The sequence below is a fragment of the Telopea speciosissima genome, chromosome 3 (assembly GCF_018873765.1).
Source record: "Telopea speciosissima isolate NSW1024214 ecotype Mountain lineage chromosome 3, Tspe_v1, whole genome shotgun sequence".
Taxonomy (NCBI): Eukaryota; Viridiplantae; Streptophyta; class Magnoliopsida; order Proteales; family Proteaceae; genus Telopea; species Telopea speciosissima.
The window spans coordinates 51,788,223-51,806,245 of NC_057918.1; the positions used below are offsets into that span (position 1 = coordinate 51,788,223).

Here is an 18,023-nt window from a genome sequence, read left to right on the forward strand (position 1 = left end):
CTTTAGGGGTCTATCGGGTCCGCTGCCTGGTGACATGCCGATCTGGCGGGTCCTCACCGTGGTGGAATGGTTTCACTCAGGTGAACGATGTATGAATTCCGGGACCGAGGTTAGCATCTACCACAGTAGTACTTATGCCTCATGAGACTTAGTATCGGTACTAGGAGCATGCTAGATTAGAACATGCATCATGAATTTATTGTGCTTGTATGCATGCATTCCCTTGCTGGGCTCAGTGGAGAGCTCACCCCCGTGGATCCTTATTTTTCTTACAGATGAAGCTACTCTCGTTACTGCTAGTATTTCTGTGGGGATTCCTCCTTCTCAGGACTCTCCTGCTGTTTATGGAGCTGATACTCCTATTTTGGTTGAGCACGATGCTTCGTGTTCCTATGATGCCTGCACGTTCTCCTGATCCTCCAAAATGATCAGGCTCTTTCTTCCCTTTTTGGTTATAACACTTTTGTAGTAGATATAGTATATAACTTTTTGGGCCTTTGAGTTACTCTTTTGTGAATCACCATGTAACTCACTTGTACATAAATGTTCATATGAATATAATGTTATCACTAGTACTTCTTTATTACTGTCTTATTGCTCTATTTAATTGCTTCCGTTGCATTTAAATTCTGATTATTGTGAATAAAATTGCGAATAGAATACTGCACTTGCGATCCTGGTGGGTTGATTGGGTGTCTGAGACATTCAGTCACACTTGGCCCTTATAAACCGGGCCGGGGTGTGACAAGTTTGGATCAAGATCTCGAGATCTCGACGAGATATTGCACTTTTTCGTTTTGTATGCCATCTCGTCTCAATCCTGGAAAAAACCGAGACCTCACGAGTTTTAGTACTATGGGCTGCAATTATAAAAAATTGAGAGTGGCAGTTTTGTACACCCTTCAGTATACAATAGATACAATATGGTTCAGCTACACTGGTTGTGACCTACTTGCTTCTCTTTTCTGTATCCTCTCCTTTCTCCGTCCCTGATCTTCTTCATTATTGTTTACAGCGAGAAAGGCCTTTTGATATTCTATACACCATACCATACATATGGTATGTGTAACCATGCATATAAATTGAATTTTTGGAATGTCAAATTTGAAAAATGCTTATTTCAAGTTCCCATTGACTGTCAAAGAATGGCCTATAAATTACAACTCTTATGAAAGAGAACAAAAAAGGGAAAAAGAAAAGATATATTTGTATTGCATTACTAACCGGGCGGTAATTACGAGCTCTATAGAGTTCTTCCCATATCCATGACTTCCTCAAATTATCCCAATATGTTTCCATACTAATACCTTCATTAATCACACGAAATGCAGCTTCTGCTGCTAGCATTCCTACAAACAGTATGAAAGTCTCATTAGAAACAAGTTTAGCTAATGATAAACTTCAAATACAGTTGAATGAAGCAGATATTATTTCATAGGGTCCCATTTTATTACAAAATATTAGGGAGTCTTAAGCAATCAAAAGGTAAGAAAGTAATATGCCAAAAAAGGGTCCTCACAGTTAGAGTACACTAGAGAGTTTAAATTTTAAATAATGAAACAAGCAGTGTATCAACCATTGATATGTACTGGGCATATCGGCTCGATACATATTGCATATGGGCGTCAGTGATACAAAACATAAAAATAAGTAACTAGGTGTCTTGGGTCGAAGCGACACGAGAAAGTCGATATAACTCAAGACAATGCAACATCTCGTGCCCATGCATTTCTGCAACTCAGGCAGAAGAAGAGGAAGAAGAGGAGGAGGAATAAGAAGACAAGAAGGAAGAAACAGGGAAAGAAAGGAGGAGAGAGCTTCAGCAGTGGCCGTAGCCACCACCACCAGAAGCAGCAGAGCAGCAACCATTGCCACTGCCTGCAGCACAACCACCACCGCTGCCACTGGCGCCAGCAGCAGCAGCAGAAGTAGGAGGAGAAGGAGGAAGAAAGAAAAGGGAGGAGGCGGAACAGGGAGAACCATACCTTTTGGCCAGTGATGATGGGAAGTGAGAGACCAGAATAGCAGAGTCGGACATTTTCCTTCTTTCGGTCTTCGTCCCATTTCATTTGCCCTCTGTCTATCATAAATAACTATTAAAGGTGGGGGTAATGCCTAAGGACAATAACAAAGTCTATGGACCTCAATTGAGTACCATTCTTTATGACTTTTAATACCTTAAATACCTTTAGTTCCCTGCATTATATAATGAACCCTAGGGTCCACAGTCTAAAAACTATGGACCTTGATTAAGAACCAGCTTTCTGAAAATTTTCTTTGTAGTAATGAATAATACATTACATTTTGAACTTAATATTTTGGAATTTAATTTGGCCTCATTAATCAATGTTGGAAAACTAGGTTTTGACTTTTCTGACTCGCCCAAGTCGAGCAAAAAAATAGAAAAAAACTGGTCAAGACTCGTCCAGTACAAAAAAATGTCCAGACTCAGTCCGAGTTTGTCTGAGTTCACAAGTGACTCGGTGTTTCTCCAAGTGAAATGAAGAGAAGATGGTACAAAACTATTGATATAATCAAGATTGCACTTGAAAAAACAAATTCAGAACAAAGAAAACAAATTAATCAATTAAAATATAATAAGAAATAAAACAGCATCAACATAAATCATCCTTTAGAAATTTTTTCTTCTCATCATTTCTTCATTTTATATGAATTTCCTTTAACGTAGCATTCCATTAAAAGATATAATGAAAAAAAAAAGTGTGATTACTCCTTAACATCATTTTATGTAGCTAAAGATAGGTGATGTAAGATTCATAAACAGTTCAAAACAATATAAGCAGGTAATACCTGATTTCATTGCAGTATGTGTTCCCTTTATTTTCGGCACATTTAAGAACCCAGCAGAACATCCAATAATTGCTCCACCCGGAAAAACTGGATATGGAATACACTGAAATTTAACTAGCAACATATTCAGATTTGCAGCAACAATAACAACAACAACAAGAAGATGAGGATGAAGAAGAAGCAATGCAATGGCATGTATGGTGAGAATCAGATAATAAATTTGGCCTGTGGCATGTGAAATCTTCTCATTGAGAACCAATATGGTGGATCCCAGTCTGAAGAATGTGTGGCATGTGAATGAAATAGGAAGGAGAAACTCATTCTCATCCCATTATTGTTATCTAAGCATTCCACTTTAAAGAATTGTCAAAAAAAGATAATTGATGCACCTGAAAACCACCCTCGTTCAAAGTCCGAGCACCATACTGGAGAACAGTTCCACCTTCCAATAGAGGTTTAATACAAGGATGTTGTTTGAATTTCTAGCAGAAGAGTAACAAATAATTAGGAAGCTGATGATTTCAAGTACTTATTTAACATGTGTAAGAAAAATTAGACTGTAATCTGTCAATAACCATTTAATTCATTCCATTAGAATGTTTCATCTGGACATGGAAGCTGATACTTCCCCACTTATTAGTTATTAACACCACAAGCGGTTTGTTCTCCAAAGAAGAGTCTAAAGATGTATTAACCATTGAATGTTCGTGGACATGTTCAACATGAATTGGATTCCTCTATAGAGTTAAAAGTATGATTTTTACTAACTGGATCAGTCTAAATCTCAACACAAAAGCCTTGTGTAGACTAATCCATATTGTATAACTTGGGCATACGAAAGGAAAGGAACAATCTGATTTTCAAAAGAAAAGAGTTTTCCTCAAACAATTGCAATTACTGGGAAACATATTACCAGATGGGATCCTGACGTGTTTTAGGGCGTGTTCAGTTCGCTAAATCTATGGAAAGTCACTCCGTAGAACCCCGATTCCGATTTAAATAGGGTGTTTGGTTGCTGTTGAGTTGAACCAAGCCAGAGTGATGTGAATCCATCGATTTACATGTTTCTACTAAAATGTAAGCTGGTTTAGAATTCACCTTAATAGGTGTTTTCCAAATCGATTTACATATATCCAATGGTGAGATAAAAACCCATGAATCTGCTCATTCCAAAGCCCGACGGTAGCTCTCTCTCTCTCTACATGTTTCTACTAAAAGTAAGGCCATTTAGAATTCACCTTAATAGGTGCTTTGCAAATCGATTTACATGAATCCAATGGTGAGATAAAAACCCATGAATCTGCTAGTCCCAAAACCTGACGGTAGCTCTCTCTCTCTCTCTCTCTCTCTCTCTACATGTTTCTACTAAAAAGTAAGCCGGTTTAGAATTCACCTTAATGGGTATTTTCCAAATCGATTTACATAAATCCAATGGTGAGATAAAATCCCATAAATCTACTCGTCCCAAAGCCCGACGGTAGTTCTCTCTCTACAGGTTTCTACTCAAAAGTAAGCCGGTTTAGAATTCACCTTAATAGGTGTTTTCCAAATCGATTTACATAAATCCAATGGTGAGATAAAAACTCATGAATCTGCTCGTCCCAAAGCCTGACGGTAGCTCTATTCAGAACCCTGATTCCGATTTAGGTTTTTTTTTCAGATTTGAACCCATCTTTGGTTAGGGTTCCTGTTATGATTTAATTTGTGTTAATATTTTTCTTGCAGACATTTGGTTAAGGTTTGTTTCCTGCTACTAGGGCACACTTTAAAGGTGAGTTTATTCTTCTATTCTCTCTCCCTCTCTCTCTCTTCTGTTTTAATTTGGGTAATCTTTTGAAGTGTTTGATTTATTGATTTGGGTAATCTTTTGTTTGTTTCCTGCTCAGTCCCTTAAAAGCGTTTGATCTTCTGTTTTGTTATGTTTAATTGTTTATTTTTCTGTTGTTTTTGTTCACTTCTGCTTCTTGTGTTTTGAATGAAGGTATAACCACAAGTACTGGTGTGCTGAATGCGTTCATCTCCCAATTTAGGACTGGTATAACCTCCTGACAAGGACATAATAAGTCAGAACATGAATAGATAAAAGGAGAACACAATGTAACACATAAAGAACCACAATTTCTGGTGCATCCCTTTCGGCACACTAGCTAGGCATCCTATGAGCAGGAGCTGTTGGAGCACCCAAGGAATAGAGCCCACAACACTAGGCCATAACATATGTTGTTAAGGACCAACAATTAATAATCAAGGTTTTCAGCCCAGAAGCATGGTTTGGAATTTGGTTTTAACTAATTTTCATTTACCACTGTGTCTGGATTTTGGGAGTTCAAATTTCCATCAATTAGGCTGATCTGTTAACAATTCTAGACAAGGTCTAATGGTGGGATTCTTGAATTAGTTATCAGTTTCTGTTTTCCTTTAACATGCTGCTACTTTTTCTGGTACTATTTTGCTTGCTATATTGCTGATTATTTGTATTTTCCGAATCAACTATGTATGAATAGTGTTCCATGATGAATAATTGCTATTCAACTTTGTATGAATATATTCCAAGGCTATTGGTTTGGTTGTAGTTAACTACAAACCAATATATACATGTGATTGTTGCTGTGATTGGAAAAGTATAGAAACTCCTAACATAGAACCTCCTTATTATTGGTTGAGTTCTGCTACATTCTTTCTATTGGTTGCAACACTCAATGGAAATTTGAAAACCTGAAATACAGAAAAGAGACCTGGATAGGATCCCCTTTAATCATGTCAATTAACTAAGCCTAGCTATACAATAGTATAATTCTTCAGCTTGTGGTGGAAAACATGGAAAGCAATGGCTTAAGGGACCTGAGGAGAGCATCTCACTCTCACTGAAAATGTATCCATGCACTAAATCCTTCTGAGAAAGTGAAATTGAGTATCAGTATATTTGTAGGCCTACTTTACTACCCACTGAGTTAGCTTGAGACAGGATCATTAGGAAAATCTATTGCACTGGATCAGGTTATATCTTAAGTATATTCATGAAAATTAATGTATCAAATTATATCTTAATGTGGGATATTTATAACCCTTAATTATGATAAACAAATGTAAATACCCTTCATGAAAGGCTATTTAAAACCAACACTTCCACATGTTTTTTTCTTCCAACTAGTGTTGCACTTTTGAAGGTGGCCTAATAATGATAATTTTCATATTTTTTCTAATTTTTATCATTTTGTTCTATTCGAATACACTTACAAGTTTGTGCAGATAGGTGAGTCTTTAGCTAAAAAATGAAGAGCACCTGGGTTTGTTCCCAGGCGATGATGGTTCAAGTCCATCAAGACTCATACAAAGATATGAAAAGAAAGAACCAACCTCTCCCTTTTACATTCTTCCCTGCTTCTCACCTGATCTGTTCCATTACTTCAGTATTAATTATCATCCATGAAAGCATATTTATAGAGTAATTGAATCTGAGTTAGGAACAGAGTAATTGAATATGCTCTCTGTCTCTCTCTTGAACCTTTCCTGTGCAGCAATTGACGGTTTTTTCAGTGGATATTTGTTGGTTTCTTTTAAGAGGATTTGTTATGCTCGAATTCCAACATTTCTGACAAGGATGTTTGTTTTCTTTCCTTCTCTGCACTTTTTAAAGGTAAATACAGCATTTTCAATTTTTTCTTCTTTTGTCTTTGCCTTCTTCTACTCATTTTTGAGGTTTCTACAAGTTTGTTTCCTCAGGGAGACTCATTTCTTCACAGGGGTTTTTTTTTGTTATCTCTTATCTGTTGCCTATGGTTCATAACATGTGTCACCATGCATGGTTTCTCTTTCCACTCCTCACAATTATAAATGGGTTTTTCTTCTTCTTTCTTCCTGGTTGTTCTGGCTGAGAACGTTTTTTCGCTGACTGGGTAACCAAACAGTTTTTCAGTTAGATTCAAGATGAATCCAACTGACAGACTCAGGGTAACCAAACAGTTTTTCAGGAAGATTCAGGTCACAAAATCAGGGTAACCAAACAATTAATCTGGCAAGAGAACGAATCCACAGAAAGTCTCTCTATGGAATTATAGCCATAATCAATACAGGCACCTAAAGAATTAGCGAACCAAAGACGCCCTTAGGCTTTCCTCAGGGTTCCAACGGAAGAAAATTATAAATAATTAATCTGCTGTCAGACGAGTGTTGGTTATTTTGTGATACTTTGTCTATATTCACATGTAAAGCTTCTTTTTTCTCAAGCTATACTCTGATAATACTGTTCTAATTGCAATTCTCCTTTTCTCCCAAATAGAATTTTTCTTTGTTCAAGTTGTCCTCCATTTAGTTGGCGACAGAGCTATTTACAATATGGATTCTGACAGGTTGGCCATGGTTTCAGACATTATTCAGCATGGTGATTGAGCTCCTCACCGATGCAGAGCTGAAGCACTACATCCGCAAGAAGAACAAGAAGCTTCTGCCCAAGTAAAAGTAGTAGTAGTACTAGTTCCATAGTTTTATTTTACAGCATTGTATGTTTTTTAAATTGCACCGACCCAACATGGTTGAACCAGTGGTTCAATTTAAGTGACTTAAGTCACCACTTTTATTTAATGTATTTTCTTTTTCTTTTTTGGGGTCCACCCTCCCACGAATTTAGAAAGGGAGATGGAATAGTGTAGCCGGCTAGGAGTGTTCATACTTCTAGGCTGAATAGGAGTAAGGCCCTTGGGTCATTATTAAGCGATAGAAACCGTGGAGCACCTCACTCTCCACTTTTGAAAATTAAATTGCTCTTGCAAGCTGCTACTGCTTCTCTTCCACTGTGAAGGTTTGCTTTGTGTTGATCAAAGCTGGTGGGATTGGTGTCTGATTCAATCGACACCTTGCGGTGTGAAGCTCGAGTGGTTCTTCTACAAGTTTTCTTTCAAGTTCAGTCCAAGATCTAATTTTTATTCAAGCTACTGCCCAAGTTTGGAAGGTAACATTTTTTCCAACCCATTGTTTATTTCAGGTACTACACTAGGGATTTAAGCTGCAAGGTAACATTTTTTCCAACCCATTGTTTGTTTCAGGACTTGGCAACGGACAGTATGATTGCATGTGGTAAGGTGGTTGGTGGTCTATACATGCTTGACTGGCAGCTTTGACATCTCAGCCTGCATCTTCTGATTTTGATTCTGCATTTTTTGAATTGATTAATTGGCATCGTCATTTGGGCCGTCCTCCGATTGGTGTTTTGTCGACTTTATTTCCTAGTTTAGTGAAAAGATGTAATAAAAATAATTTTTCTTGTGATGCTTGCACTTTAGCAAAGCAAACTAGAAGCATTTTTCCAATTTCTAATAATAGAAGCTTGCATCCTTTTGGTTTGATACATTCTGATGTGTGGGGCCCTGCCTGTTGTGTCTCTAGCTCTGGGTTTCGATGGTTTGTCACTTTTATTGACTGTTTCAGCCGGACGACTTGGGTGTATTTGATGCATAGTAAAAGTAGGGGTGTCAATGGGTCGGGTTGGGCCGGGCCTGCCCTAAACCCTAACCCAACCCTAGAGGCCTTAACCTAAACCCTGACCTGACCCGACCCGACCCTGCCAGGGCCAAGAAACCCTCAACCCAGTCCCAACCCTGCCAGGGTTTTTCCTGACCCGACCCGGCCCTGATTGACCCTGATAGAGTCGAGCAGGGTCGGGTTGGCCCTGATTGACCCTATCTTGACCCTGACCCTGACCCTGACCCTAATTTTGTCTGTAATCCCATGTACCTTTAGGGCTTTTTTTGTCTTTTGCTTTTTAATTTTTTTATTAGGCTATATATATAAATAAATATTAGACCAAAATATATATATATATATATGCAATATTATATACTTATAATTAATACAGGGTCAGGTTGGGACGGGCTAGGCTAAGCCCGGGATCTAAACCCCGACCCGATCTTGCCAGGGCCAGACTATAACTAAACCCAAACCAGCCCTCAGGGTTGAAAAATCAGGGTCGGGTCCAGGCTGGGCTCAGGGCGGGTTCGGGCCAGCCGGGCTTTATTGACACCCCTAAGTAAAAGTGACGTTTTCACATGTTTTACTTTATTTCATAAGATGGTCGAGACACAGTTCGATGCCAAGGTGAAGATTCTCCGGTCAGATAATGCGAAGGAGAGTATGGATGGTGTTTTTCGGTCATATTTGGACAGCCATGGGATCATTCATCAAACCTCTTGTGTTGACACTCCTGCTCAAAACGAGGTGGCTGAACGTAAGAACCGACATCTTTTGGAGGTTGCTCGTTCTCCTATGTTTCCTATGGCTGTTCCTCCTCGTTTTTGGGGTGACGCTGTCCTTACAACCACATATCTTATAAATCGCCTTCCATCCCGTGTTTTGGATGGCCGCTGCCCATTGGATGTGCTCTATGGGAAATCGACTTTTGTTGTGTCCCCCAAAGTATTTGGCTGTTTTGTGTTTGCCTGGAATCACCATGTACAAGGCAAGTTTGATCCAAAGGGGCTGCGATGCATATTTCTTGGTTATTCTGCTACCCAGAAGGGGTATAAGTGCTATCATCCTCCTACCCGAAAAGTGTTTGTCACTATGGATGTAGTGTTCCAGGAGTCTGAGGCTTACTTTCAACAGCAGGAACCTCTGCAGGGGGAAATTATAAATGGTGAAGAGGTTCCGCTGATTGCTCCTCTAGACATTGAGATACCTACTATAGAGGATGTTTCTGCTGAATTTGAAGATGGAGTTACAAGTCAAGAACAAGAAGTGGGACAGCAACAACAGACAAAGGAAAATGTGTACATTCGGGGAACTGATTTTCCTCTGGATGGCCCTCTGTACAAAGAGACCACCACCACTGATCCTACTCAATCGGCATCTGTTCCTACTCCAAGTCTTGCTCCTAGTCAGATTTCTAGTAAGCCTTCTCTTGATCCCAGTCTTGATTTACCCATTGCTGTTCGAAAATCAAAAAGGAGTTGTACATTGCACCCTATTTCTAACTTTGTGTCATACAATTCTCTAACTCCTGCGTTCCATGCCTTCGTATCTTCTTTATCCTCTATTTCCATCCCTAACAATTGGCATGAGGCAATAGCCGAACAAAAAATGAAAGGATGCGATGAATGAAGAAATGCATGCCCTTGAAAAAAACTAGACCTAGGATTTGGTGAGTCCCCCACTAGGAAAAAAACCAGTTGGTTGTAAATGGGTCTTTGTTGTGAAGCACAAGGCTGATGGGTCAGTAGAAAGGTACAAAGCAAGACTTGTTGCCAAAGAGTTTACTCAAACCCAAGGAATTGACTATCAAGAGACCTTTGCTCCTGTAGCAAAGATGAATACTGTACGGGTCATTATCGCTTGTGTTGTGAATCAAGGATGGGAACTCCAGCAACTTGATGTGAAGAATGTCTTCTTGCATGGAGATTTGGAAGAAGATGTCTACATGGAGATACCTCCTGGTTTTACTTCTTTAGAAACATAGGGAAAGGTATGTAAACTAAAAAAGGCCATATATGGTCTAAAACAGTCACCAAGGGCATGGTTTGGCCGGTTCCATAAGGCTATAATTGCTTATGGGTATAAGCAGAGCAATGCTGATCACACATTGTTTGTTAAGAAGATAGGACAGCAAGTGACAGTGTTGATTGTCTATGTTGATGACATAGTGATCACGGGCAGTGATGTACAGGAAATCAAGAAGTTGATGACTTATTTGGGCACTGAATTTGAAGTCAAAGACTTGGGTAGATTAAGGTACTTCCTATAGATTGAGGTTGCCTATTCAGCTAAGGGCATATCTTTCTCTCAAAGGAAATATACCTTGGATTTATTGAAAGAAACAGGGATGCTTGGGTTAAACCAACAGATACCCCTCTGGAGCCCGACACACATTTGAAGAGTAAGGAAGGTGACCCCGGTGGACAAAGGCAATTATCAGAGGTTGGTTGATCGATTGATCTACCTCTCACATACCCAGCCAGATATCACATTTGCTGTAAGCCTTGTCAACCAATACATGCATGATCCTCGCTCTTCTCACTTGGAAGCAGCATACAGAATTCTCCGTTACCTCAAGTCATCTCCAGGAGAAAGGAGTCTTGTTCTCTCCACATAGCCATCTCCAGATAGAAGAATACACTGATGCAGATTGGGCTAGAAGTCCTGATGATAGGTAGTCCACATCTGAGTATTGCACATTTTTTGGAGGAAACCTAACTACTTTAAGAAGCAAAAAGTAAGCTGTTGTGGCTCGATCTAGTGCTGAAGCTGAGTTCCGAGCTATGGCGCAGGGTATTTGTGAGCTTCTTTGGCTCAAGGGGCTTCTTCAAGATCTGTGGATGAATGTTGATCTTCCTATGCTGCTCTACTGTGAAGCAAGTCCGCAATCAGCATTGCTCACAACCCGGTTCAACATGATCATACCAAACATGTTGAGATTGACTGGCACTTCATCAAAGAGAAGTTAGAACAAGGAATAATTTGTATCCCATTTATTCAGTCTAGTGAACAACTGGCTGATGTCCTTACCAAAGGAATCAGTACTAAGTTATTTTTTCCTATAATTAGCAAGTTGGGCATGTTTGATATGTATGCACCAACTTGAGGGGGAGTGTTGTAATATGGGTTCAAAGGTAGAATAGTCACAAGGGTATTTCTGTCCTTGTACTCATTCCAGAATGTTCTTCTCTTTATTATAAATAAAGATGGTTGTAGTCACTCTGACTTAAGCCAGTATTCACGGAATTCCACAAGAACCTTATTTTCTAATTTGGTAATAAGCCTTTATCTCTGTATCCGACCACCAGGATAGGCCTAAATTTGGAGGGCTAATCCTTCCTTACAAGACCTAGACTCGATTAGAGTTTATGGTTCATTGGCTGGTTGGAAATTAGTATTCTATTTCTGGTTCTCAACCTAGACTAACCTGCAATTAAGGGGTTTTTTTGCTGCCCGGGTTTCATTGTATTGTGGGTAATTTTAGGGTTAGTTTACTTGTAATCTAGCCTTACATTAACTAGCAGGGAGGGGAAGATCATTATCAATGGCAAGGATACAAGCTGGGAAGGGTACTGCAACTTCAGCGGCAGGCTTTGGCAAGCAACTATGGGAATCACATACTTCGCAGACGAGGTATTGGGAAGGTAGCCACTCGTAAAGTACTTCTTGATTGAAAGAAGACCCTTCATCATCAGAGACAGTAATAAAGGATGGCAGTGTGTCTTCAGCAGAAATTTCAACACAAATTCTGGCATATGCAAGATGATCCTTGTTCTTGGTCATACTGTCTGAATAGAACGGTTTACATAGGACGGAACCAACAATACTTAGTCCATTTGAGCACCAATAGTGGAGAGGACGCCCAGAAAGAGCGATCCACAGGGGAATGGTACAAAGGTTGACCTGATGAAGTTGTAGGTGACGATCCCACCACCGGAGAAAGATTTGCTTCCAACCTACTTGCCAAGTTACACTATCAAGAGCACGCATCTTATCAATTTCGTCAGCAAACTTGAAAATGAAGAACCCGTTATCCATCAAGTAAGCATAGAAGTTGCCATGAGTTCTCCATTGTTTGGTGAGACAAAGCTTCACAATGTTGAAGGGAGGATGACTACCGATGAAGTATCCAACAAAGGAATTTTCCCATTTGCAAGTTTCAGATACCAAAAAGTCAACTGAGTGCCGACAATGGAAGGAGAGACATAGTGGAGAGGAAGGTCCTCTCTTTGATGCAAATAAGTCACATAATGGGCTTATTTTATTGGAAATAAGACTTGGGTGGGGTCATGTATACATTGGGCTTTTCATTCTGTGTTTTCTTTGTAATGGGCCACTTTAATGGGCCTAAAATGTGGGTACAAGAAAGGCATACGGGATTAGGCTTAGTAGTAGCTTAATTTCATATATCTAGGTAGTTAAGTCTCTGTTCATGTATTGACACCCCTAGGAACAGAATCATTGTTCAATCCTGGGGTTTCTCTAATATTTATTTGCTAGCTCCGGCCTCATCTTCTAATGTTTAGGCTGGCTGGTTTGGTTTTCCCCCTTGGGGTCCTCTGTAATTCTTCTTTCTCCTCTCTTTTGGTAATGAAATTTTTATTCACCCAAAAAAAAAAGTCTCTTTTCATATTCCTAGGCAAATTTATTATATTTCTTGTTTGTAGTTTTCCAAAGTCTTGGAACAAGTCTCTAGTTTTCTTGGGGTGGGGTTAAATGTATTGGGTTTAAATTATCTATGTATGGATTTTAGTTTCTAGGTGTGGGAATTCTAATTGATCTTGGAATTCCATCAGTCTTTTTGATGTAATCTAGGAGGCTATTAAGCCTCCTACTAAGCTATATAATGGAATGGTGGGTTGTTGTTTCAGAAACCAGAATTTTTTTTTAAAAAAAAAAATCCTCTTGTGATAACTTTTGCTTGTGAGACTCGTGGCATCAAGGTGGGACTCCAACGGTTGGGCAACTAGTGGGACTCCAGTTTGCCAAATTTTTCTGTTTGTTTTATCATCTTCAACCTCAAACTTCCCACCATTTTGTTGCAGGTTAGCTTCAATCCAACCCCTTACCATAGTTGTCACGTCGTCACAGCGATCCAAGTCGGTGGAGGGGTGTCATGTCGATATATCGACATGTCGCCCGCCATGGCGTTGCCATGGCAATCATATCGACCATGTTTTATTTTTTATTTTCTCTATTTTTAATGTCATTTAGTATGCTATAATATATATCCTATAACATCAAAAATTAACATGAAAGTGTACTACTAATCTACTATGGTTTAATTCATAAAAGTGTAATATCCATTAGTGTATATGAAATCATGGATTATCAAATAATTGATAGCAATAGTCTTGCTGATAATAAAGTTGAAAAATCATGAGAATTGAGATATGATTCATATGAAAGTGACAACAAAAGTAACAAAACAAAAAAACAATTACAAGAACGTTATTTATATTGAGTGAATAAAGCTAATAAACAACCCATCTAAATAAAATAAAAAAAAATTGCTGATGTGAATATGTGATTGTGTATTAGTCAATAGTGTATTAGTTCTTTCTGTTTGATGTTTTTTTAATTTTTTTTTATGTCAAGGAAAAAGCATTAAAATAAAAAATGGTTAAAAAAAATTATTTTTAAAAAATTAAGTTTTATAATTTGAAACAACCATGTCGCCCGACATGGCCATATGTCGTGGTATGGTGTCCATGGTGGCGCCATAGCAACGACATGGAGGCCATATCGGTTGATATTCTTACATCATCCATATCGGTGGTCGATATGCCCACTTCTCCAGCGTTATGACGCCATGGCGGCATGGCGACACCATGACAACTATGCCCCTTACAACTTCACCTTTTTGTATCTATTCATATACCCAGTCCCTGCAGCATTCCCTAATCTGGTCATTACAGAACCAGGATTAATTTTAAGAACTTGTCACTGACATTCCATTACAACCAGCAGTCAATCAACCCTAGCCTAATCAAACCAAGTTCAGATCAAAACCCTATTCTGTACCAGTTTTCGGTCTTGGTTTGTAGTCCTTTTAGGTCTGCACCAAATTGGTATCAAAGCATGGCTGGACAAAAGAATAACCTTGATTCAAATCCCTTCATATTCAAGACCAGAGTTCGACTGCCTAATGGAAGAACAGCCTTGTTGGTTGTTGGTGAACAATGGCGTGACCGCGTGACAACACCATTTAACAAACCATTGTGGATATGTTGTCTCAGACAGGTGAGATAGTAATCAAGCCTGCCAATCAAGTGATCGTTGAATTTGAAATAACTTCATACTATGACAGCGCCTAATGTCGAATCTTTCCAAGTTCAAAGAGAATTATCAAAGTTGGTCGTGATTGGCTAGAACAGCGCAAGGGTGAGATTGATCTGATTGACAATATTTGTATACTAAGAACCTCAAATCTACACAAGACTCAAGTTTTGAGAGGATTAAAGCCAATAATGACCACACCAACCGTGCAACCACAGGACGAACTGACTGGATAAACACAAAAAGAAACAGTGATTGAAGCATCGTTAACGACAGTTGAACAGATCAAAGATTCTACTGAGACATCTTATATTGAAGAAATTGAAGTACACAAAACAAAAGAAATTCAAGCAGAAGACCAAGCTGAAACAGTAGAGGAGAAAGTGATCGAATATTTCAGCACTTCCATTGAAGCAAAGATTGCTGATGCAGATCCAAAGATTTCTACGGATACTTTTTCCACTATTGAGATCAAGAATAGTGAAATAGTTTCTGAAGAATCTGTCATTACACACTTTGTAATTGAGATTGACCCAGATGTTGAGCATATAGAGTTCATGGTTCCACCAAAGTTCTCCGAGGAGAAAGGACCACGTCTCTCAGACTTCATTCCCTATGTTTGTGACTGCCAGAATTTTATTATGGGCTGAAGCTAGACTTTCATCAGATGAAGATTCTTCCTTGTCTCTACAAAACTCTCGAGGTCGAGTTTTTTTCAAGCAGGGGAGAATTGATACAGATAAGTCACATAATGGGCTTATTTTATTGGAAATAAGCCTTGGGTGGATACATTGAGCCTTTGATTCTATGTGTTTTCTTTGTAATGGGCCACTATAATCGACCTAAAATGTGGGTACAAGGAAAGAATACAGGATTAGGCTTAGTAGTAAGCTTATTTTCATATATCTAGGTGGTTAAGTCTCTTTTCATATTCCTAGGCAGATTTATTATTTTCCTTGTTTGTAGTTCCAAAGTCTTGGAACAAGTCTCTAGTTTTCTTGGGGGAGGGGTTCAATGTACTGGGTTTCTATTATCTAAGTATGGGTTTTAGTTTCTAGGTATGGAAATTCTAATTAATCTTGGAATTCCAACAGTCTTTTTTATGTGATCCAGGAGGCTATTAAGCCTCCTCCTAAGCTATATAATGGAATGGTGGGTTGCTATTTCAGAAACAAGAATTTTAAAATAAAAAAAAAAATCCTCTTGTGAGAACTTTTTCCTGTGAGACTCAAGTGGCATCAAGGTGGGACTCCTTCGATCGTGACCTCGGTGGGACTCCAATGGTTGGGCAACTAGTGGGACTCTAGTTTGCCAAATTTATCTGTTCGTATTATCATCTTCAACCTCAAGCTTCCATCAGCAAAGTTACAACAGCACCTTTTTGTTGCAGGTTAGCTTCAATCCAACCCCTTACAACTTCACCTTTTTGTGTCTGTTCATATACCCAGTCCCTGCAGCATTCCCTAATCTGGTCATTACAGAACCAGGATTAATTTTAAGAACTTGTCACTGATATTCCATTACAACCAGCAGTCAATCAACCCTAGCCTAATCAAACCAAGTTCAGATCAAAACCCTATTCTCTACCAGTTTTCGATCTTGGCTTGTAGTCCTTTTAGGTCTGCACCACTCTGGAAGGCGAAGGGGCCTAACTGAAGAGTGTACTCCAGGCCATCCACCCTTAAGATGGGGAGGTGGCGATAGGGCTAGGGTGGGGAAAGGAAGGTTGGGAGGGAGAGACCTGGGTGGTGACGGCAATACACCAGGGAGGCCAGCCATGGCGGCAAGCATGCACGGTTGGGGAAGACCTAAGCTCTTTTCATCAAACAAGCAATGAAACCTTCAAGAGTCGGTGTGCGATCAAGAGTAAGTTTACTAGTTGCTGGCTCAAGGCATGCTACTACAGTTTTATATATGTGGTTATGAGTAATTTACGGTGGACTGGGTATACTTGTAATATTTACTATTTTAGCAATATAAATTTGATATGCCACTCAAGATTTCGTCATTGAGATAAATCGTGAGCCCTATTGTTTTCTTTACCTTGCATAGGTTGTGTCCATTATTTCTCTGGTTTCTTTACAATTTCAATACAGTCACACCCGTATGAGCATATGCCATGTAAAGTATGTGTTTTGGAATCAGTAACCTTTTTCTACGCTGAAGGGTGCATTATAGGAAATAGTTATGGAACACTTAAATAAAATACAGGATTAATTTTACCTGGAATTCTTCATATGGATTCAAGAAAGGATTTTTATAATCCAATGCAACCACAAGGCCAATTGAAACCTGCATTGTCCAACAAAAGGCACCTAATATACATCAGAAATCAAAACCTTGACAAGGATCTTGTAATGACAAAGTAAGATAATAGAATTGACAAAGAACTTGGGCAGGTCAATTTGGTTGATATCAAAGACCGATTTCAAATACCAAACATACAAAAAAACTGGATGTGAATCCATTTAAAAAGAAGTTTAGTTTAGCTATATTTGGTTGACCAACCTTGCAATCAAGGCATCAATTCCCAATATATTCAAACAGTACAAGGGTCTATAATGATAAGGAATGGACTCCATAATTATTCAATTTCTGCAAGGGCATGAAATGCAACAGACCATATCCAAGATCTGATCCACATGCACTTTTAATACTTAAGATCAACATATGTGTTAAGAGGACCAGATTTAGAACTCGATGCTTGGATGATTAATCCATCCCAAGCACATTCTTATTTATAAGAATAATTGAATAGTAAAATATGTACATGAGCAATGTGGGACTAAACCACATAATACAAAAACTAACAAAATAACAAAGAAAAGGTCCGTAATACCCCCACGGTATTCTGGCCATATATCTAACACTCCCCCTCAAGTTGGAGCATATATATCATGCATGCCCAACTTGACTAAGATAGGATGAAACAGCTTGCTACTCAGTCCTGGTGAACACATCAGCCATGTTGATCAAGAGACTTCACAAAAGGAACACAAATGAGGCCGGCCTCAAGCTTCTCCTTGATGAAATGTCGGTCAACCTCCACGTGTTTAGTACGATCATGCTGGATGGTTATGAGTACGTTAATGGCTGCTTTATTGTCACAATAAAGCATCATGGGAAGATGAATAGCAATACCGATATCCCCGTAATAATCCTCTAAGCCACGTGGTTCACAAATTCCTGGGCCATCGCACGAAACCTCTGGCCAAAGACGGACCTGGCCACAACATTCTCGCTTCTTGCTACGCCATGTGACAAGGTTCCCACCAACAAAGGAACAAAGAATCAGAGATAGATTTCCTGTCAGAGAACCAGCCCAATCGGCATCGATAGGCCTCAATATTAAGGTGACCCGTGGGAGATAGAAGGATTCCCTTTCTCGGAGCAGACTTCAAATATCTCAAAATACGACGGATCGCATCCATATGAGAGGAATAGGGATCATGCATGAATCGGCTCACCAA

General features: G+C 39.2%; 1 protein-coding gene across 3 annotated transcripts in view; it reads right to left on the bottom strand.

The window, feature by feature from the left end:
• LOC122656497 (electron transfer flavoprotein-ubiquinone oxidoreductase, mitochondrial) overlaps positions 1–18,023 on the bottom strand; it is a 138,808-nt gene that overhangs the window by 70,763 nt on the left and 50,022 nt on the right. For all 3 annotated transcript variants that reach the window (XM_043851041.1, XM_043851039.1, XM_043851040.1), the window contains 4 exons: positions 16,777–16,845; positions 3,201–3,293; positions 2,812–2,914; positions 1,225–1,349 (listed from right to left, as the gene is read on the bottom strand). In XM_043851041.1, coding sequence (XP_043706976.1) covers positions 1,225–1,349; positions 2,812–2,914; positions 3,201–3,293; positions 16,777–16,845 — 390 coding nt within the window. The remainder of the gene's footprint in view (positions 1–1,224; positions 1,350–2,811; positions 2,915–3,200; positions 3,294–16,776; positions 16,846–18,023) is intronic.